This window comes from Eurosta solidaginis, chromosome 5, assembly GCF_040869045.1.
Source record: "Eurosta solidaginis isolate ZX-2024a chromosome 5, ASM4086904v1, whole genome shotgun sequence".
Lineage (NCBI taxonomy): Eukaryota > Metazoa > Arthropoda > Insecta > Diptera > Tephritidae > Eurosta > Eurosta solidaginis.
The window spans coordinates 46,724,127-46,746,449 of NC_090323.1; the positions used below are offsets into that span (position 1 = coordinate 46,724,127).

The following is a 22,323-nucleotide window of genomic DNA, read 5'->3' on the forward strand; positions in this document are numbered from 1 at the left end:
CACTAGCTGGTATATGATGGGAGGCCGTATGGCTAATGAAGCATCCGTGAAGCAATTTTTGTAAAAATTGTTTGATCTTTCTCAATTTTATAGGAGTTAGATTCATAGAAAGGATTCCATATTATTGAGAAATATTCAAGACCACTTCTGTCCAAGGATATATAAAGTGCCTTCAACGTCATAGGGTCCCTAAAGTCACTGGTGTTACGTCTACTGAACCCAACCATTGCAACAAATTTTGAAACAATGAAGTCAATGTGACTAGAAAAAGAGAGTTTGGAGTCAAAAATTAAACCCAAGTCTTTACTCTCTTGACAACGATTAAGAGATTTAGCATTTAGTTTGTAGATAAAGTATGTGGCAGTTGTCTTTTTGGAATAAGACACAACACAGCATTTGTTTGCATTTAAAAATAAATTATTGTCTGCGCACCATCCGGCAAAAGAGTCCAGATCAAAACCGTTAGAAATAGTTTGACAAATAAATAGAATTTTTTGTGAAATATATAGTTTTAGTGTTATATTTCAATTATTAAAGGGGAGGAGTGATGGGGAACCATATTGACTAAAAAGTGCTAAGTAAGGAAAAAAAATTTGTTTTGAGTGCGGAAATTGTGCTAAGTCATAAAATAGCTGCTGGGTTAGCATACATGATTTTTATTTATCGTTTTCATACCTTCTACACTCAAAAGTATTTCAACAAAGGTATACTCATTCACAGTTTTGAAAAAAAAAAGTCATTTCAAAAATTATTAATTTTTTTTCGTCTCCTGTAAAATTCGTAAAAAGTGACTTAGCACATTTTGACATTAAGCTAGCGATATTATTTACAATTGCTGTTTGTATGTACGGGTCCCTTTTTCGCTCTTATTTGGAATCCAGATCTATAAATAAAGTTTTGGTTGTAGATAGAGATTCGAGCTAAACGATTGTGAGCACACAAATAAATCTATTTGTACTATGGCACTATTGTGAATATTTGCACTTTATTACCGGCAGTTGGTACCATGCGCCAAATGGCAGCGAAAGCTGCTAGATAGAACAGCTGATTTCTGTTGATATTTGACAAGATACTTTTATATTCGTTGCGCAAGATGCGCACGGGTTCGGCTCGTATCCTCAAAAACAAATTATGTAAAGAACGTGTTACTCCTCAAAGTATACAACAGTAAAATATAAGATGAAGAGACATCAATAAACCACAAAATCGATTTACTTTTATTAATTAAATATACGTTTGCCAAAATTCTCAGACAATTTATGTATGTAGTTTATGTTGTTAAAATTTTATGTATAGATATGTAAAATATATAATAAAAAAATTGTACGAATTGAAGCATCAGTAGCAACAATAAGTAAGAAAAAACTGTTATTTAGACAAATAAAGCAACGCCAAAAAATATATTACATCGTGTATTTAAATTGATTTAGAACAAACGCGTACGCACTAAAGTCAACCACACAGTTTGCACAAATGTATGGTACCAAAACGCCGCTCAATCGACCTCCTCAATAGTCGGACCACCAGCTGCGCCCGCTGCGCCAGCGCCTGCATTAGGTGGTGGTGGCACACCACCCTGGTACAAACGCGTTATAATCGGACTACAAATCTTTTCCAACTCTTTCTGCTTATACTCGAATTCATCTTTATCCGCTTGCTGATTACTATCCAACCAATTGATTGTCTCATTGCAGTTTTGCAATATTAATTGTCTATCAGAATCTGCGATTTTCAAACGTATATTATCATCGTCCATGGTGGATTTCATTTGGAAACAATACGATTCAAGCGCATTCTTAGCATTGATACGTTCACGTTGCTGCTCATCCTCATTGCGATATTGTTCAGCCTCATTTACCATACGTTCGATATCTTCCTTGCCCAAACGGCCCTTATCATTGGTTATGGTAATTTTATTCTCTTTACCTGTTGACTTTTCTACCGCAGTTACGTTCAAAATTCCATTTGCGTCAATATCGAAAGTCACCTCAATTTGTGGTACGCCACGTGGTGCTGGCGGTATTCCACTCAGCTCAAATTTACCAAGTATATTGTTATCCTTAGTCATGGCACGCTCACCCTCGAAAACTTGTATTAGCACACCCGGTTGATTGTCCGAATAGGTGGTGAAAACTTGTGTCTGTTTCGTCGGTATGGTCGTATTACGTTTAATTAACACCGTCATAACACCCCCTGCCGTCTCGATACCGAGTGATAGTGGTGTAACATCAAGTAAGAGCAGATCTTGCACAGCCTCCGATTTATCACCACAAAGTATAGCCGCTTGCACAGCTGCACCATAAGCGACTGCCTCATCTGGATTAATTGACTTATTCAATTCTTTACCATTGAAGAAATCTTGCAACAACTTTTGCACTTTCGGTATGCGCGTCGAACCGCCAACCAGCACAATATCATGTATTTGGCCTTTATCCATTTTGGCGTCACGCAATGCTTTAGCCACCGGATCCATTGTACCTCGAAAGAGATCACCATTAAGCTCTTCAAAACGCGCGCGCGTTATTGATGTATAAAAGTCAATACCCTCGTACAACGAATCAATTTCGATGGCCGCCTGCGATGAAGCTGACAATGTACGTTTAGCACGCTCGCAAGCGGTGCGTAAACGTCGTAGCGCACGTTTATTTTGCGCCAAGTCTTTCTGGTATTTACGCTGGAATTCTTGTACAAAGTGATTCACCATACGATTATCAAAATCTTCGCCGCCTAAATGTGTATCGCCAGCTGTTGATTTCACCTCGAATATACCATCTTCAATGGTGAGTATGGAAACGTCAAATGTGCCACCGCCAAGATCAAATATCAATACGTTACGCTCCCTAGTGCCCTTCTTATCGAGCCCATAAGCTATGGCGGCGGCAGTGGGCTCATTTATGATACGCAACACATTTAGGCCGGCAATAGCGCCAGCGTCTTTTGTAGCTTGTCGCTGTGAGTCGTTAAAATATGCTGGCACAGTAATTACTGCATCCGTAACTGGCTTGCCCAGATAAGCCTCTGCGGTCTCTCTCATTTTAGTTAATACCATCGAAGAAATTTCCTCTGGATAGAAACTTTTCTTTTCGCCCTTGTACTCGATGCGTATTTTAGGTTTACCATTTTCGTTGAACACCTCGAATGGCCAATGTTTCATATCGCTCTGCACAGTCGCATCATCGAACTTGCGTCCTATCAAACGTTTGGCATCTGTGGTGAAGAAATGATGAAATGTGAAAAATATGATATCCTGGTGAATATAAAATTGTAGTAAGTATGTAACAGAGCACTCAAAGTGAATCAAATAGAAAGTGATCGCATAAACACAGCTGTTATTTTTATTACTTTTGCTTCGACATTTTCACATACAAAAACAAGCGAGATGAGTATAACTTTGCCTGGTTGCCGTCATGGCGGCACCATACAAGGTGGCGGAAAGGCGCCATACCTACAAAATAAATAAAAATTCCATGTACTTTCATATCGTACTTTGCCGGAAGTTGAAGTTTCAAATTATAGCAAAAAAGTATAGATCAGTTGATTTCCGGCCAACTCCGGTTTGGCTCCTCCACTATTTCAGAACTATTATGATTTAAAAAAAATTTGGGACCGCCAAAGCATAGCGAAATCATGCCCATTTTCGTTCTACTGTGAGCAATTTCTACAAATTCTTAGCGAATATTTTCACTTTGATATCGAAATTTAACGATAACAGTTATGTGTTCAGATCTATCGATTATTGGTCGATAATATGTAAGTAATTGAATGTCATCACTGCTACTGGATTCAAATTGAGCAACAGTAAATTTTGTTTATGAATGAGGAAGACAAACGTATACAAGATGATAGAAAAGTAAATTCAACCCAGTTCCAAGGCGAATTCAGTACCAGGTGTTGTTATCCCAACAAAAATTTTCTTTTAACTTGACATTCTTCTGCACGGCGAATTGGTTGAATTCGCTTTACCATCTGGTATGGATTCGCTCAAAGGCGAAAAAGCAATCTGCTGATGGGATAACACCACCTGGTACTGAATTCGCCTTGGATTCGCCTTGCCCAATTACAGATCAGAAGAATGTCAAGTCAAAGGAAAATTAGCATTGATTGTGATTAACTCAGAGAACGTGTAACTAAAGAGAACCGCCAACAGAACGAATAGTGAGAAACAGTAAAGCATCAAATCGCGGGTGGGTAATTCACCATTGGGAAAATGTGGCATAAAATTCGTCAATTCCAACGCCAGAAAAATATTATTTTGATATAATAAACACAATTTGGCTATTTTTTAACGTTTTCAATAACTTTTTTTTTTTTGAAATTTCAACAAACACCGCGTTTTTTTGCTAATCTTCAAGTAGATAATGTGGTGAATTACATACCACCAGTTTGACAATTCCTCTTGATGTCCGTCGTGGGGTATTCTCTGTAAATTTACGTCTCTGTATTAACTGACATCTTGTACCCAATTTTGCCATTAAAACCGCAAGATCAGCTGATGGGATAACACCACCTTGTACAGAATTTGCCTTGACTAATGAGAGAGGCAGATGCATAGCGAGCGAGAGTGAGAAAATGAAATTATAGAAATAGAAACAGCTGATTTTTAATTTTTACTGAAGGCTTAACATTTTATTATATATGTACATACAAACAAACATATACGGAACTTTAGTACATAAAATAAGATTGAAGCGATTTTTTCCTCGCTGACAACAAATTGGTTTATTTTATATTTAAAATTATTAGTCACATGACTAGGCAGAGGTCATATTTACTCAGATTGAAGGGCAGGGACCTCTTTGGATTTACAGAACTGAAATGAGAGCACAAGAAAATTTTTTGTTTGTATTAGAACTAACACAGTGTTTAGTACATAATATATATGAAGGATGAAAGAAAATGTAGAGAAAGGAATATAAGCCCCGGTTGGGGTATTCATGTCAGCCCGATAATCAATTTATCTGCTTAAAAATAATTCCCGGCTAAGGGCACGAAACCATATTCCGTGCAAAACAGACATATGTACGTGAATACCCCAAGTGTACTAAGAGAACTTATGACAAAACGCTTGTGATTGGAAGAAGAGTTTGGTTCTAAAAACTGCACAACATTTCAATATATAAAAAAGAATTTATCGTTAATATTGCACGAAAACATTGCATAAGCTCCTAACTTCTAAAAATCGCCGTCGCAAAACTCGATTTTGGTACATATAATGTGCGTCCAAGTGAGTACCAAATAGGAGATAAATATTGTAAGCGTTTTGGGGCTTGTGAAGGTTTAACGTTATTTCAAGCTAAAGAGCTGATAAAAAACTTCAGAGCTTGCTTTACAGACTTGTTGCGATCTCCCAACAAATAATATAATAGAGTGAGACGCGTAGAAGACCGAATAAACCCAGAATAATAAAGTATGTGGTGTCATAGGGTGGTGCCTTTCTCAACTATAAGAAGGAGCTTTCTTGATCTTTTTGTTGTAACTATATCATATCCTGCAATTCAGTGCTGAAAATAGGAAACTGACATATGAAACAGCATTATTCTATAACAGCTATCGATTGAGTTAAGTCCGCTCCATTTCTGTACGGAAGCTTAACCCCTCGATCTCTTTCGCGACGATTTATAGTATATACACTAGACTGGGTCGATTTATTAACCGATATCGCGCCAGGAAAAAAAGTTCCACTACGCATACAAAAAATAATAATTTCCGAGCCTGCGAAATTTTTTTTTTTTTTTGATTTTTAAGGGTTTTTTCATAACCTACAAAAAAATGTTCATGTATACCCTCTCCGAACCAAAAATGTCCGCTAAAAACGATGGCGAACTTTTTCTCCTGAGCCCAAATTCTATCGAAAAATCGATGGGGCGATATCGGTTAACTTTATTCCATACAAATCGACCCAGCCCAATGTACACAATACTGACTGAATTATGGAAGAGTTCTCTCTCTTGCCATACCAAATCTCTGACCATTGCCTTTCACATTTGGATATTACGTGCGTAACTTGTATTAAGCCATCTAAAGGGAAGAATTGAAAATGAATTTGCATAACATGACCTAGCCAGCTAAGCCTTTGGGCTTTTATTCGTTGCAGCCTTGCCTTCTCCGGACTAATAGTAAAAAAGTGGGCCTTGCGATAAATAAGTCCAGGACGAAGTACTTGCTGTCGTCCAAAAAAGAATCAGGGCACTCGCACCTTGGTAGCCACGTTACTGCTGACAGATATAAATTCGGGACTGTAAAGGACTTGGTTTTCACAAAACACAAAATCAGCCTAAAAATCTAGCCAAATCACCTTTGCCATCAAGTGCTACTTTGGACTGTGTAGGCAACTGAAAAGTGACATGATGATGGCGGTTACGTTAGATCAAGACCTAAGTTTGAGTGCAATGAGGAAACATCCCAAATTCGTCGAATAGCCATAGCCCACGGTGTAAAAATTTGCTAAATAACGTATGTAAATTCCTTGAATGAGTATTTTCTAGTAAAATTTTTGTGAAGCGAAATTTAGGTCGCTTTACATAGTCGAGACTAACATACAACATGCGATGCTATTTGAAAATAAATTTATTTTATCATTCAGCTCATTGCAAAATGTAACCCCTCCAAAGTCCGAAATTGAAATCATACGATATAAGTATGTATGCTAAGTATGTATGCAAGATATCAGAGTAAATAGAAAATAAAGGAGAGAAGAAAAGATGTCAGGAGACATGCGGCTAGTGACAAACAGCCGGGATTTGAACTAATGAGAGTGGGTATGTAAATACGTTTCAGATATACAGTTGCCGTGTTGGTACAAATAAACCAAATTTGGTACTTTTTTTTTGTTGAAAAAGAATATTCGTCCAATAGTCCAAGAAATTATCTGAAAAATCTGTGAATATGAGATCAGGAAACACCAAGTTTCAGCACTTTCTACTAAATTATATTACATATGAAATTATTTTATTATTATGACATGATTTGTATTCCATTTCGTCACAGCATATTAGAAGAAAATCATATCAAATTAGGTCATACCATATCACATCATATCAAGATATGGCAGGCTTTGTACAATATTGCAGTATAATAACTGGGCTGTTTAGAAGGGGTGTGGGTTATCCAAAGTATCCCTTTCAAATGGTCAAGTCAAAATTTGTTTAAGTCAACGACATTCTGTAAAAAATATCAACCACTATCACATCATATGAGGTGATAGCATATGATATGACATCAAATATAATCACATAGATACATCCATCGCATGATGTTCTGCCAAAAAATGTAAGACTTTCATTAGGTATGGAAATCGGTTTGTCTCCAATCCAGATCAGTCCAATATATACTAACTATACACAATCAGAAAGCAGCATAATAACAACAAAAATCAAATACGAACACAAAGACGAAACTGTATACGAAGAAGAATCGAGCAAAGATTACGACAATGAAATGTATGAATGCGAAGAAAAATGTAAAACCCAAAGTGATGACAAATACGAACGCGAAGACAGAAACGAAGATAACGATTAAGAAAAGGACAAGAATGGTGGAGACAAGAAGAAAACGAAGACCAAGAGAATAGCGAAGTCAAATAAAAAGGCCTAGAAGAAGCCTCTGGGACTTAGGGGCTTGGAATACCCCTGGGCTGTTGTCCCCGTGGTAGCGTGCTCCGCCTACCACACCTCAAGTCCTGAGCAATGCAACATCAAATATCTTGAGACAAGTTTTTGCCTTGACAGGACACGAACATAGAACGTGCTCAGCCGTTTCTTTCTGCAGTTTGCACTTCCTACATCTGCTGTTATTGACGAGGCCGAACTTAAAAGCATGTGACGACAGAGGGCAGTGTACAGTTAGTATGCCAATCGTGAGCCTCTCTTTAGAGATATGAGAAACTTTGTGAGATTAACGTCGTAAGATTTGTACATGAACTTTTGCAGTCCCGCCTTCTGTCCACGCCTTTCTTGCTTGATGGATTATATGCTGCACCTGTCTCCCTTAGATTTCTCCAAAACGGATTGGGACGCCTAGCTATGATCCATCGAGTGCTACACCTTCCTTTGCCAAATCATCGGCCTTTTGGTTACATTCTGTACCCTGATAAACGGTAACCCAGTGTTGATGTATGGTTCAGCCTCAGCGAAATCTTTAAAATGCTTCTTTGTATGCTAGGATACTTCTTGGTGTAGTACTGTGTGAGATTATAGCCTTAATTGCCGGCTGACTATCAATATACATATTGACGCTACTGTAGCTTAGGCACGATTCCTCCAGAATTTCTGCTACTTTCTTCACGGCTACAATTTCCGCCTGAAAGACACTGAAGTGATCTGGCCGGTGTGATCTACTTATTCCTTCCCTGACACAGTAAACAGCAGACCCGACCCTTTCCGTTATTTTGGATCCATAGACATACACGTATATAGTATGTTTTATCATTTCCGCACCCATGTGCCAACCCCCCGGCTCTATTGAGGCCCCAAGATCTAAGCTCCGGACACGGGACCGTGTAGTCTGCTCGCGCTTTGTTTAATTTCGCTATATTGCTATGGTCATACAGCCTAAACTCAAGCGGCCCTTGGCCTTAAGCCTTGCAGTTACTAGCGCAATATTTTTGATCATTGGGTCTGCAGTTGCGATACGCAGAAAGTCATATAATGCTGCTGTAGGGGTAGTTTGCAAGGCCAGGGGTATGGCGAATCAAATCTGAAACCATTCGTTTGGGCAAATATATTCGCTTCACCAGTGACAAAATCAACCTTCATCAAATTTGGATAGATTATATCACTGCGCATCACATTACATTATAACGTATGTTTTAATATCAAATCACATGATATTAAATTGCAAGATCTCAGTTGTATCCTATAACACTTTATTATACTAATTCCACACAAAAAATCATATATCAAATGATTTAATATCAAATCGCAGGATCTCAGCTGTATCATATGACTTTTGTTTAGTCCACCAGCCTAAATATTTCGGACCACCCTAACACGCACATTAGTTATTTATTATTAATACCGGTAACGGCTAACACCAGCCGAGAGCTAACTTTGAAGGGGAAAAACTCAACGAAAGTTAGCTATCGGCAGGTGCCGCGGACTTGTTCGCGGTCTTGGCTCTTTCTTCTGTTTTAGAACGTTCCAGCGCCAGCAGCTATCTCACAGGTGAGTTACCTAACTTTTTTTCATTTCGAGTTATACTTAATTTTACCGATTTCCTAAGTGTGAAGGTTAAACTTTGAATTGTTTTTTAAAGTGTGAATTGCCAAGTGCATCAATCTTGTATAATTTCACACCTTGCCATTATCACTTAATTTATATTTGCAATTAAATCGGAATCGCTATTATATTGTGAAGTATTTAACTTTCCTGACGAACAGGAAGTTTGTGAGTGTAAACAGAGATTGTAGCTCGTCGCTAATTCCTTTTTATATATTATAAATAAATTTATATTTTATAACGAAATTGTAATTACTCGGTACTAATTCTTCTTTTTATTGCTTTATTTGCGTGCGATCGCGCCCCACGACCCGGGTGCCACATTCCCCCCGCAAACAACTTTATATCCTATAACACTTTATTATATTTGTCCCACCCAAAAATATCAGATGATATCACAGCTCGTCACATTCTATTATATGAAATGATTTAATATCCAATCCCAGGTTCTCAGATGTATCGTATGACTTTATATCCTATAACACTTTATTGGACAAGTCCCACCAAAAAATATCAGATGATATCACAGAGCACCACATTCTATTATATGAAATGATTTAACATCAAATCGCAGGATCTCAGCTGTATCATTTAACTTCATATCCTATAACACTTTATTGGACTAGTCCCACCAAAAAATATCAGATGATATCACTGCGCATCACATTATATTATAAAACTGATTTAATATCAAATCGCAGGATCTCAGCTGTATCATTTAACTTCATATCCTATAACACTTTATTAGACTAGTTCCACCAAAAAATATCAGATGATATAACAGCGCATCACATTCGAATATACCAAATTATTTAGTATCCAATCTCAGGTTCTCAGTTGTATGTCATATGACTTTATATCCTATATATTATAACATTATACATATATACTAGTCCCACCCAAAAATATCAGATGATATCACGGCGCATCACATTCTAATATACCAAATAATTTGATATCAAATCGCAAGATCTACGTTATATCCAATAACACTTTATTATACTAACCTCACCCATAAATATCAGATGATCTCACGGGGCATCGCATTCTATTATAAAAATGATTTAATATCAAATCGCAGGAAATCAGATGTATCATAGGACTTCATATCCTGACACTTAGCACTTTATTCGACTAGTCGCGCCCAAAAATTACAGATGATATCACAGCGCATCACATTCTAATATACCAAATGATTTAGTATCCAATCGCAGGTCCTCAGTTGTATCATATGACTGTATATCCTATATGTTATAACACTATACATTAATACTAGTCCAACCCAAAAATATGAGATGATATCACAGCGCATCACATTCTATTATATCAAATGAAATAATATCAAATCGCAGGATTTCAGATGTATATCAGATGATTGTGATATCAGCATCACATTCTAATATACCAAATGATTTAGTATCCAATCGCAGGTTCTCAGTTGTATCATATGACTTTATATCCTATAACACTTTATTAGTTTAATCCCACCCAAAAATATGAGATGATATCACAGCGCATCACATTCTATTATATCAAATGATTTAATATCAAATTTTTAGGATCCCAGCTGTATCATTTAACTTCATATCCTATAACACTTTATTAGATTAATACCAGCCAAAAATATTCTATTATATCAAATGGTTAAATATCAAATCAGTTGTATCACTTTATTAAACTAATCGCACACAAAAATATCAGATCACATCTCATGGGATTACACACACCACATGACAGCAGATCATAATCACACGATGTCATAACATATCGAGTTATGACATTTTTTGAATTTGGTACTCACATGATGGTCCAAAAGAAATTAAGAAACCGGCAATCATGTCTATTCACATATTTTTTAGTGAAAGATGCAAAGTAAAGCAGACGTAAGAAGTCCGACAGACAGAGAACAAATTTTGTCAAGTGACGTATTATTAAAAATAGATACAAATGACTAGTACACAAGTAAATAATAGCCAAACAAATATAAAAATAAAAATAAACAAACTCACAAACAAGCCATGAATTAAATTCTTCAACAAAATTACCTGCTTAATAAAATAAAAATTAAAATGGACATAACAACAAACTGAAATTTAATTGTAATTAATTGTAACAAAAATAGGTAGAAATCTGTGATTTTAGTCGTTTGACCTTCTTTGTCGGTTTTTTGTTTTGGGTGTTAATTGTTTTGTGTTTATTTGTTGTTGTGTGTTTGTCTGTTGTACTTGTGTGATTAAGTTGTTTCCTGTAAACAAGTTTTAAAGGTTCGAATATTGTGTCAGAAATTGTGTTTATCTGTTCGTTTATTATTCTACCGTCGAATGTTTTCTGTTTGTAGATTTCCATGTTTTCGAGTACGTTGAAACGTCGGCCCTTTTCTTGTATGTGCAGAACCCTAACTGTTTTATTGATGTTTGCTGGGGAACATTCATTCTCGACCATGTGATTCGCGAAGTTAGACTCGGGTATAATGTTTGGATTCCGAATTTTTTTGTTGTAATCTCTAATATGTTCTCTGAACCTCGTTCTTATTTGCCGTCCTGTTTGTCCTATGTAACTATTCTGGCATCCGCAGGTATCACAGATTTCTACCTACCCCAGTCAGCCACACAAATCGATTAGCAAACCACCCTCGGTTCTGAATGAACACACAGCACAAAAACATAACTAAATATACACAAGCATCAATTTGACAATACCTGCTCATATACCTACGAACTATAAATACAGGACAACCGACAACAACAGATCAGAACGAAAATCGACACTGAAGATGGCACAACACCGAAACCGGTTTGTCTCAAAACCAAATTTGACAAGGGATGGCGGAAAATCGTTCCAATATACATCATTTATCCACCCTGTCGGAAAATCAACCAAACAAGATAAGTCACTTATTTGTTATCTTCATTAATGACGTCGGCTTATATTTAAATCATTCAAATTATTTACTTTATGCTGATGATTTAAAACTGTTTAGGCGTATCACCTCTGTATCTGATGCATTTCTCCTACAGAGAGATTTGGATGATCTTAATGTGTGGGCTTTTAATAATCATCTGAGACTTAACAGTAGTAAATGTTGGCATATCACGTTTTCTAGATCGACAAGTGCGCTTACGTCAACATACTATATCGCTAATACATATCTTGCCTCGGTCAAAGAATTTCGTGATCTTGGTGTGATTTTCGACTCTTCGTTCACTTTCGTTAACCATGTTAACTATCTTATACCAAAAGCGTATGCTAATTTAGCTTTTTTACGGCATTATGCGAAGGATTTTAAGGACCCATACACTAGGAGTATATTGTATAATTCATTAGTGCGAGCTAAATTAGAGTACGCCTCTATCATATGGAATCCCATTTACAGCACAAACTCTGCTAGAATTGAAAGGGTTCAACGTAAATTCATTCGATTCGCCCTCCTACCCCTTCATTTTGTTAATCCCCTACCACCTTATATAAACAGGTGCATGCTTATAAATGTTATGCCACCGCATGTGAGACGTTCAGTACAACATTTAATGTTTATTTGCGATATTATCTCTGGTACTATTGATTGCTCAGCTCTGTTGGGGCAGTTAAACTTTCTAGTTCCTAGTAGATCTCTACGCTCTCATAATATATTCTACGGTGAAGTTCTGAGAACCAATTACCTTAGCTTTGCCCCTCTCACAAGAGGTCTCGAAGAGTTTAATAAAATTTCTAGAATGCTAAGTCTTGACTTTGCAATGCCCAGGCCTTTGTTTAAATTACGGATTGAGTCTTACTATCGAGAAAATTTATCTCATCCTTGAATTAATTTTAGTTATTTAGTTTTAAGTTAATTTGAAAACTTGTAAATCTAGTCAGTAAGGTTTCTACCATTGACTCAATAAATATGAATATGAATATAAATATGAAATTAAATGGAATTACTGCGAAATGGCAGACTTTGATCAGGAAAAATTCCAAGCCCCTCCGGTATATAGAACTGGCTGTCATGGGAAGAGCTTGTCATTTCCTACATCTTCGGTTTCGTTATGTGTTTGAATTTTAATTTTCCTTCTGTCTTCCTCGTTATCTTGGTCCTCATCTTGATATAAACGCCTTCGTTTCCTTCTTGTTTTTACGTCTTTGTTATCTTACTAGTCTGCGTACTTACTTTATTCTGCATGTTCCAGCGAATTCCATACAAGGCGATAGCATGTCATTACCTGATTGCTTGCTCTTGGGATTGTCCTAGTCAGTAAAATGAACTAAGTTAAATTATCTTTTGATTGGACATTACGATTTGTGGCGAATCGCGTCTGAATTCGCCTCGATATCTTACTTTGTAGAGATTCATATAAAGGCAAGTCTATACCAGGTGATGGCAAAGCGAATTCAACCAATTCGCCGTGCAGAAGAATGTCAAGTCAAGAGAACATTTTCATAGATTTCGATTAAGTGACATATTGTTTTACAAGGCGTTGTATGGAAAATTAGAATTCATTAGAAGCAATTTATCAAGAAGAAGCAATCAGCTGTTGGAATAACAACACCCGGTACTGAATTCGCCTTTGATTCACATGATCGTCAACTGATGAGTCGAAAATTAACAAAATATTCACCTGCGACATTCATAAAGCTTTTTCATGTTCAAAAAAGATACACAAAACTAGGTCTCACATTTAGTCTACATTGTACTGCTATATATATGAACACAACTGTAAATATGCAGTTATTTATGTGCACTACATTTGACTGCATTTCACAAACATGCGTGATGGTGATAATTTTGATGTAGTGATATTGTGTAGTGGGTGGAGGCGAGCGTAATAACAATAAACTTTTTTTGTTGCTTATGATATTTGTTGCTGTTGAAAATTAGTGCTTTTTGAACTCACCAAAGATAGTGTTGTTCGGATTCATGGCCACTTGATTTTTGGCTGCATCACCAATTAGACGCTCCGTATCGGTGAAGGCCACATATGATGGAGTTACACGATTGCCCTGATCATTGGCTATGATATCCACTTTGCCATGTTGGAAGACACCGACGCATGAGTATGTCGTGCCAAGATCAATGCCGACTGCTGGAGCTTTAGCCATAATGTCGAAAAGATTTTGTTGCACTTGCTGGTTCTTATTTTTGTAGCTACTTTAATTATAGAAAGCGCGCAATCCTATTGACAAAATGTGGCATGAATACATATGTATGTACAAATATTTGTAAATACACTTGCGTGTAAGCAAAATTGCAGTAAAAATTATTTGCATTTGTTCGTTATTTTCTTTTTTTTTTTTTGTTAAGTTAAAAAAGTTGCTTTAATGAATTCTATAATGAAAATTATGTAAACTGGGTTCCAAAACGTTTTCGAATAAAAAAAAAGTTTTTAATTAACTTAAAAAAGAACTTTAATGAATTCTTTACCGAAAACAATGTAAGCCAACTTCGAAAATGTTTTCAAAAAATTCTAAGATGCAAGTTTTATAAAGAATTTTTAATTCTTCTCTTTAACTAAAAAAATGTTTTAATGAATTCTAGAACAAAAACCAACTTCGAAAATGTTTTAGAAAAATTCGAAGATGCAAGTTTTCATAAAGACTTTTTAATTGTTCTATTTAACTAAAAAATTATTTAATGAATTCTAGAAGAAAAGCTATGTTAATCAAGTTCGAAAATGTTTTAGAACCAATTCGAAAATGCAAAAAGTTTTAGTTTAACTTAAAAAGGGTGCTAATGAGTGCTATAACGAAAAGCATACATGTATTACTCCTATATTGCTAATAGAAAATGTCCGCAATGAGTTTGAATTCGAAATCAAAACAAGACAGTCTACAAATTTTTTGTGATTGTAGCAGCATAAGTGTGCCAAAAAAAATTTAAATTTAGGTACACTAGATTCTTGAATACAAAACAAAAACATTTAAAGAGCAATATATCGGCACTCTGATATTTGTGAGTGTACCTCGCTTGTAGCAGCAATATAGGAGTATTACATATATGACGAAAACTCTATAAATCAACTTCGAAACACTTTTCGAAAAGTTCGAAAATGCAAAAGCTTTCAGGAAAAATTTAAAATGTTGCTTTCTTTTCAATTTCAAAAAAAAAAAATATTGTTGTAATTCTTTATCGAGAGCAATGTAAATCAACTTCGAGAATGTTTTCGAACAATTTGAAAATGCAAAATATTCATAAAAATTTTTTAATTTTTCTTTTTCTTTTTAACTGAACAAAAATGCTTTAATGAATACTAAAACAAAAACTATTTAATCAAGTTTGAAAACGTTTTAGCACCAATTCGAAAAATTCGAAAAGTTTTAGTTTAACTTAAAAATAATGCTAGTGAATTCAAAAATGAAAACAATACAAATCAACTGCGAAGCACTTTTCAAAAAATTCGACAATGCAAAAGCTTTCAAGAAAAAATTTAAATTTTTCTTTCTTTTTAATTAAAAAAAAAAGTTTTAGTGAGTTCTATAACGAAAACTATGTAAACCAACTTCGAAAATCTTTTCAAAAAGTACGAAAATGCAAAGGTTTTCATAAAGAATTTTTAATTTTTCTTTTTAACTAAGAAAATACTTCAGCGCATTCTAGAACAAAAACTATGTAAATCAAGTTGGAAACGTTTTAGAACCAATTCGAAAAGTGTTAGTTTCACTTTAAAATAATGCTTATGAATTCTGTAACGACAATTATGTAAATTAACTACGAAACACTTAAAAAATAGGAAAATGCAAAGGTCGTCATGAAAAATTTTTAATTTTTCTCTTTCCTTTTAACTTAAACAAAAAAAAAGCTATTTAAACGAATTCTATATTTAAAACTACATATGTAAACCATTTTCGAAAATGTTTTGGGAAAAATTCGAAAATACTAAAAGTTTTTACTTGAAAAAAAAGGTTTAATTAAAAAAGAACCTTATTGAATTCTATAAAGGAAACTACATATGTACACTAAGTTCGAAAAAATTCGAAAATGCAAAAGTTTTTCAAAATCTGCATAAAGAATTTAAAATTTTCTTTCCTTGTTGCATTGGTTTTTGTAAAGTTTCTTCCGAAGGCCGTTTCGGATTTTTTTCTATATATGTGACCGGCCAATGAAAAGTTGGCTTATGACTCAAAAAAAAAAAAGAAAACTACTAAGAAACTGAAGAAAGGCATAGTTTATCTTTAACAACTGTTTCTCGCAATTTCTTTCTTGAGTCATAAGCCACCTTTTCATAGGCAGGGTCACATACGTAAAGGGTGAAACATTTTACTTTTTTTCTAAAATAAAACAAATGTTTTAGTGAATTCAAATTCGAAAACGATGTAAACCAACTTTGGAAATCTCAAAAAATTCGAAAATGCAAAGGTCGTCATAAAGAGTTTTAAATTTTTCTCTTTCCATTTAACTTCAAAACAAAAAATATTTAAAGAATTCTATAATGCAAACTATGTAAACCATTTTCGAAAACGTTCCGTGAAAAATTCGAAAATGCTAAAAGTTTCTACTTAACTTAGAAAAGAAAGTTAATAAATTCTATAACGAAAACTATGTAAACCAACTATAAAAATGTTTTCAAAATATTCGAAATCATAAAGAAATTCAATTTTCTTTTAATTTGAAAAGGTTTAAGTAAAAAATTCGAAAATGCAAGTTTTTCAAAATCTGCATAAATAATTTAATATTTTCTTTCCTTTCTGTGTTGGTTTTTGTTTCTTCCGAACGGCGTTTCCGATTTTCTTTTATATAAAGCGTGAAGCATTTTATTTTTTTTTTTCATAATTTGTTTTAGAAAAAATTTTTTTTAATTAATGCGACCTTCGAGAAACATTTAATTTGTATTTTGTTGTACAAAAATTAATCGGACTACAAAGATGCATACTCAAAAAAAAATTTGAATTTTAAAATTTTTTCCAAAAAATTTCTGAATTTGGGTTTTATAGCGTTTGTTATGGCAATCACTATTTATCCGAAAACTTTCACGAGGTTCAAGAAAAAATGCTTCCTCCGTAATTTAGTTGTAAAATTCCATAACATTGTTGTTTCATGAAAAGAAAAAAAACATTTACTCAAAATTGTACAAAGCAATTTCACTGCTATTTCTTCTTACGCATGTGTATATATCATTGAACCAAATTTAGTTGCACCAAATTTTGCAGAAAGAATGCGAAAAAATTGCATAAGTATTAAAATTTTTTATTTTAACTTTCAAGAAATTTCCACAAAACTTACCGCCTACAAGCAAAATGTCCACTGCTTCGATTTTTTCAACGAAAAGAAATCAACTACAACGTTCTTTATATTTTATCCACTCTCAGAAAGCGTAACGGTATAGGTATAAAGATATGATGAGGAATATGAGGACGAAGGTTAAAACTCGTAAGAACTCCAGGGTTTTCTCCCTTTGCAGCTCCACTGCGACGGCGTTCGCCTATGCGTTACAATTGCACGAACGCGTAAAAAATTAACGATTTTTTTTTCTTTACCAAAATTTTCCAAAATTTTGCAGGAGCTTAATTTATTTTGCTTTTCACACTCAACACTTTTTATCGTTGCTGTAATTTACGTTGACGCACTATTTTTGTTTGTGAAATTTTGAAAATTTTTTAATTTCAAAATTTTTATTTTTCTTTCAACTTTTTTCCGTTCTAAAGTAAGTCATCAATCAACAAGTGTTGTGTATTCGTTCGTTGCTTGAAATGAATGAACTAAAAATGATCGTATTTTATATTTTCAAAAATATTTTCGATATGTTTTCGAATACACGAATGTCGTCTGTTAACCGATTCGATGTTGCTTGTGTCCAAATTTCTCGATCGCTGTTAATTTTGCATGCTTGTCTGGCTTCTCTTTGCATGTGTTCGGGTATTTATTGGCTCTCTTTAAGTTTCAGTGATTACTCTTACAACCTCGGAGATATGGTGTATATTCTCTTATCGAAGCTGAATATGTGTCTTTTGTAGACGCAACAAATAAGTACCTTTTATAGTGCACGCCAGCCCTAAGTAAATTATGAGTTTTCGTTTGAATGTAGCTCGAGAAATTGTGCTATTTCTTCAGAAGTATGACCTTAGTAGTGTGAAGACACAGCAAAAAAAGTCGAGACAGCTTGCCCCATTGCAAGACCGATAGCCTTGCTGGTAAAGCTAGAAGTCAAAAACGGCTTTAACTCAGCCAGGTGGGACGGCTTGCTTGAGTCACTAGAAAGAACTTTTAAGGTACCGCAATACTTGCTTGAAATCTTAAGGGACTGTCTGAGAGACAGGTATTTTTTTTGTATTATTGGACGTTGGAGTAGCGCACTACCCTCAATTTTACTATGCTAATCCTGATCATGTGTCCGCACCCCGTTGAACTGCCGTTAGGCATAACGTCACGAGGGGGAAAGGCGATCTAGTCGCCACTACTTCGTATGCTTATTTCTCTGCGCCCCCCTTCAGCATGCATCAATTTCGTCATAACTATAAAGGCCATCTTGCTCACAGCAGTCCAACAATCTATTTGCCCGCACATTCGGTGAACTAAATTCGCAATGGAAGGCTCCCCTCCAAAAACTTTGTGTACATAGGGTCTTTCGCCGTAAGTGAAACATTACATGTTCTGCGCTTTCCAATTCGGAGGGACAGAAAGGATCCTCCTATATCCCACGCTTATGTAGATATTCCTTGAAGCCTTGATAATCTCCTATGGTTAGAACAAACTCATCCACAGTTCACTTTGAACTCGTCAAAACCTCTTCTGTCTTATAGTTAACCATCTCCAGCGCCATGTTCGTCAGCCATTCCTTTATTCTTCCCACCGCGCCATTACATAATGCTTGGAGCAGATCAAATTTCTTAGCCACTGCTACTACGACAATATCATCTGCATAGCCGACAATTTCCATGCCTCCGGGAGGTAGATTTGTAGCGCACCGTCATACATCGCATTCCATAGCGTTGGACCTAGAACAGATCCCTGAGGGACACCGTCCGTGATGTTGTGCTTTCTTGGTGCCTCATCCGTATCGAAAAGGAGTACTCCGTCGCAAAATATCTACCAATGATTCTGAGCAGATAAGCAAGTGTGCCAAAGTTTCGTCGCGCTGTCATTATCTGCATCCAGTTCGCGGTGTTAAAAGCATTTCTAATATCCTAGTTATCATACAGAGCTTCATTTTACTTTGGGCTCCGTTTATCGCTCCACGGGCTATATTGACAAATGTTTGTTTTGCATCTATAGTGGATCTCGATTTTCGATATCCAAACGGACTATTTGAAAAGCCACATGGGCTTACGTTCGATAATTTTTCCTATTGAATCCAACATACAAAGTGGCCTGTATGAAGATGGCTGGTCGGGCATCTTACCAAGTTTCAGCAAAAGAACCAGGAATACGTCTTCTTGGACACTGGCGTTGAAAAGCTCCGTAAACGCCGATTTTCTAGACCCTATCGCTGATTTAAGTGCAATATTTGGCGGCCAACGTGGTGTGATGGTAGCGTGCTCCGCCTATCACACCGTATGCCCTGGGTTCAACTCCCGGGCAAAGCAACATCAAAATTTTAGAAATAAGGTTTTTCAATTATAAGAAAATTTTTCTAAGCGGGGTCGCCCCTCGGCAGTGTTTGGCAAGCACTCCGGGTGTATTTCTGCCATGAAAAGCTCTCAGTGAAAACTCATCTGCCTTGCAGATGCCGTTCGGAATCGGCATAAAAACATGTAGGTCCCGTCCGGCCAATTTGTAGGGAAAATCAAGAGGAGCACGACGCAAATTGGAAGAGAAGCTCGGCCTTAGATCTCTTCGGAGGTTATCGCGCCTTACATTTTTTTTTTTTTTTTTTTTTTTTTTTTATTTGGCACAGACAGGTATCTTATATATGAAACCACTCACGGTCAAAGGTAAAAATAACCAGCGGAGTAGCCCAGGGTTCGGCACTAGGTCCCAATCTTTGGAATATTACTAACGATAGTCTTCTTCGATTGGGCATGCCAGTAAGCACGACATGGCAGCTGTGATAACAGTGGCAAGCTGCGATCTGGCACAGCTCTAAAATAAACCAGGTCTTGCGAAGTGTACATAGGTTAATGGCTCATTACGGTATCCAGCTAGCAATAGCAAAAATGGAAATCGTCAAACTCACAAAGAGGCGGATTCCTAATATCAGTAATATGGCGGTTGGGAACCAGCCAATAGAAATTACGAAGTTCAACGAAATATCTGGGGGTGAATCTACACAGTAAGCTCACCTTCTCAGAGCGCATACGTGGAGCCTGCGAAAGGGCTGCACATACAATAGCGAAATTGAATTGATTAATGGCAAACACAGGCAGACAAAACCCATGTACACGGAAGCTGCTTGCAATAGCCTCTGATTCTATACTCTAATACGGTGCAGAAATCTGAGCAGACGTAATGAAATGCAGGAAGAGCCGAAATAATCCTCACCTCGGTCCAACGCAGAAGAGCGCTGCGAATATCTTCGGCATACCGCACGGCCTATGCTGAAGCTTTCATTGTCGTTGCGAGAACCATACCTATATATCTGCTCGTTGAGGAAAGAAAAGTAATATACGACCGAAAGCGTATAGAGTTGCTATTGCTATACAGTCGCGAGAAGAATCGATTCGAGGCTGGAAAGAACAGTGGAGCAACAACACCATCGGAAAGTGGACCAGGAAACTAATTCCTGAGCTGAACACATAGTTGAGACCACCAAGCGGAGAGGTCGACTTTTACTTGACCCATTTTCACAGAAATGGCAACTTTCGAAAACTCGAACTGCCTGTACTGTGCATGTACGCCACACGTTCTTCGCATGTGAGTATTCCGCCGAACAGCAAAGGAGGGTAGAAATGGTACTTGGCGACCTATCCCCGGGCAGTGTCATAAATAACATAACCTGCCAAAGCGACAGATGGGATGCGGTCAGCACATATGTGAGGCATATACTTCTCAGTAAATGAGAAAATTAATGCCTAGCCCATTAGCGTGCTAGTACCCATATAGCTTACGTAGCGCGGACCCTTTCCCGAAGTAATGCTAAAGCGTTCCAGGTAATGGGAATAGCGCAGGCCGTTGAAGGCAAGGTTTTGGTGGGTAGCCCTTCATGGAAGAAGGGAGACTCGGAGAGTCTCGTCGCGAGGCTTAATCCGGCGAGACGCATTGTAGCCTCTGCAAAAAAAATTGTATATTCTTGCCTCTCCCTCCTCTTCGCCAAGTTTGATCACTGTCTCTCCTTCGAATCTCCTCCCGCTCACTTTCTCAATTTTTCCCCTTCTACACCTAATTTCTTCGATTATGTGTATAAAATCATTCGAACTCTTATTTTTTGACCCTCAGACCTTTCTTGAAAAAAAGCACAATTTCTCAGCTGGATGTGTACATTTGTAGACACCAAACTCATGCATGGAAAGGTGTAGAATCATGATTTTTTTAAAACTGTTTTTACTACTACCCTACTCAAGGTTTTCACTAGGGTGGGCACTTTTTCGATGGTGTTATGGCTTAGCCGAAATCGATTGCACCCGACTATGTGCCTGAGAGATTACGGGCCCTGAACCTTCGCGATTTTGCCTATAAAAGTGGCGACGGAATTTTCGTGACCAGGAACTATGGCTATTGTATATTTTGCAGCCAGAAGGGATATCCGACTGTATTTCAACTCAATCTTTCCGATAAGTTGTGTTGATAACAAAAGCGCTACAAGCGATGCGTCGGACAAGGGGAGCTAAATTAACAGAAAATTAACGAGGTGCAAAGGCGAATTCCTACCATTTGATGGCAAAGCGAATTCAACCAGTTCGCCGTGCAGAAGAATGTCAAGTCAAAAAAAAAAAATTCTCATTGACTCCGATTAACTGAGATGTTGTAGTATAAGGCGCTGTATGAAAAATAATCAAGAAGAAGCAATCAGCTGTTGAGACAACCACACCTGGTACTGAATTCGCCTTGAGAGCTGCGTAATTGAAGGGCAGGATTCAAGGGAATAAAAGAGCCCTCCCACAGTACCGTGCAGCATTGAAAATTTTCTAGGGCTTAGGAGAAATTTTTCTTTTGCGAAGTAGTGAAATGAAAAATACAAGAGAAAAATAATTAGAGATTAAATGGCCCATTACTGATACTTAGCATAGACTTGACTTGACTTGGCGTAAACTTGGCAACTTA

At 36.5% G+C, this 22,323-nt stretch overlaps 1 protein-coding gene across 1 annotated transcript; it reads right to left on the reverse strand.

Moving 5' to 3' along the window:
* Positions 1-1,194: 1,194 nt before the first annotated feature.
* Hsc70-1 (Heat shock protein 70 cognate 1) lies at positions 1,195-17,900 on the reverse strand. The gene is made up of 3 exons (XM_067789188.1): positions 17,410-17,900; positions 14,087-14,365; positions 1,195-3,207 (listed from the first exon to the last, which is right to left on the reverse strand). The coding sequence occupies exons 2-3, from the start codon at positions 14,289-14,291 to the stop codon at positions 1,496-1,498; spliced, it is 1,917 nt and encodes a 638-aa protein (XP_067645289.1). The 5' UTR covers positions 14,292-14,365; positions 17,410-17,900; the 3' UTR covers positions 1,195-1,495.
* Between the last annotated feature and the right edge of the window lie 4,423 nt (positions 17,901-22,323).

Bases quoted from the DNA above. Each gene is read 5' to 3' on its own strand.
- Hsc70-1 (XM_067789188.1), bottom strand. From the start codon at position 14,291: ATGGCTAAAGCTCCAGCAGTCGGCATTGATCTTGGCACGACATACTCA. The intron at 3,208-14,086 runs GTGAGTTCAAAA...TCTTCACCACAG, and splicing joins TCCGAACAACACTATCTTTG to ATGCCAAACGTTTGATAGGA.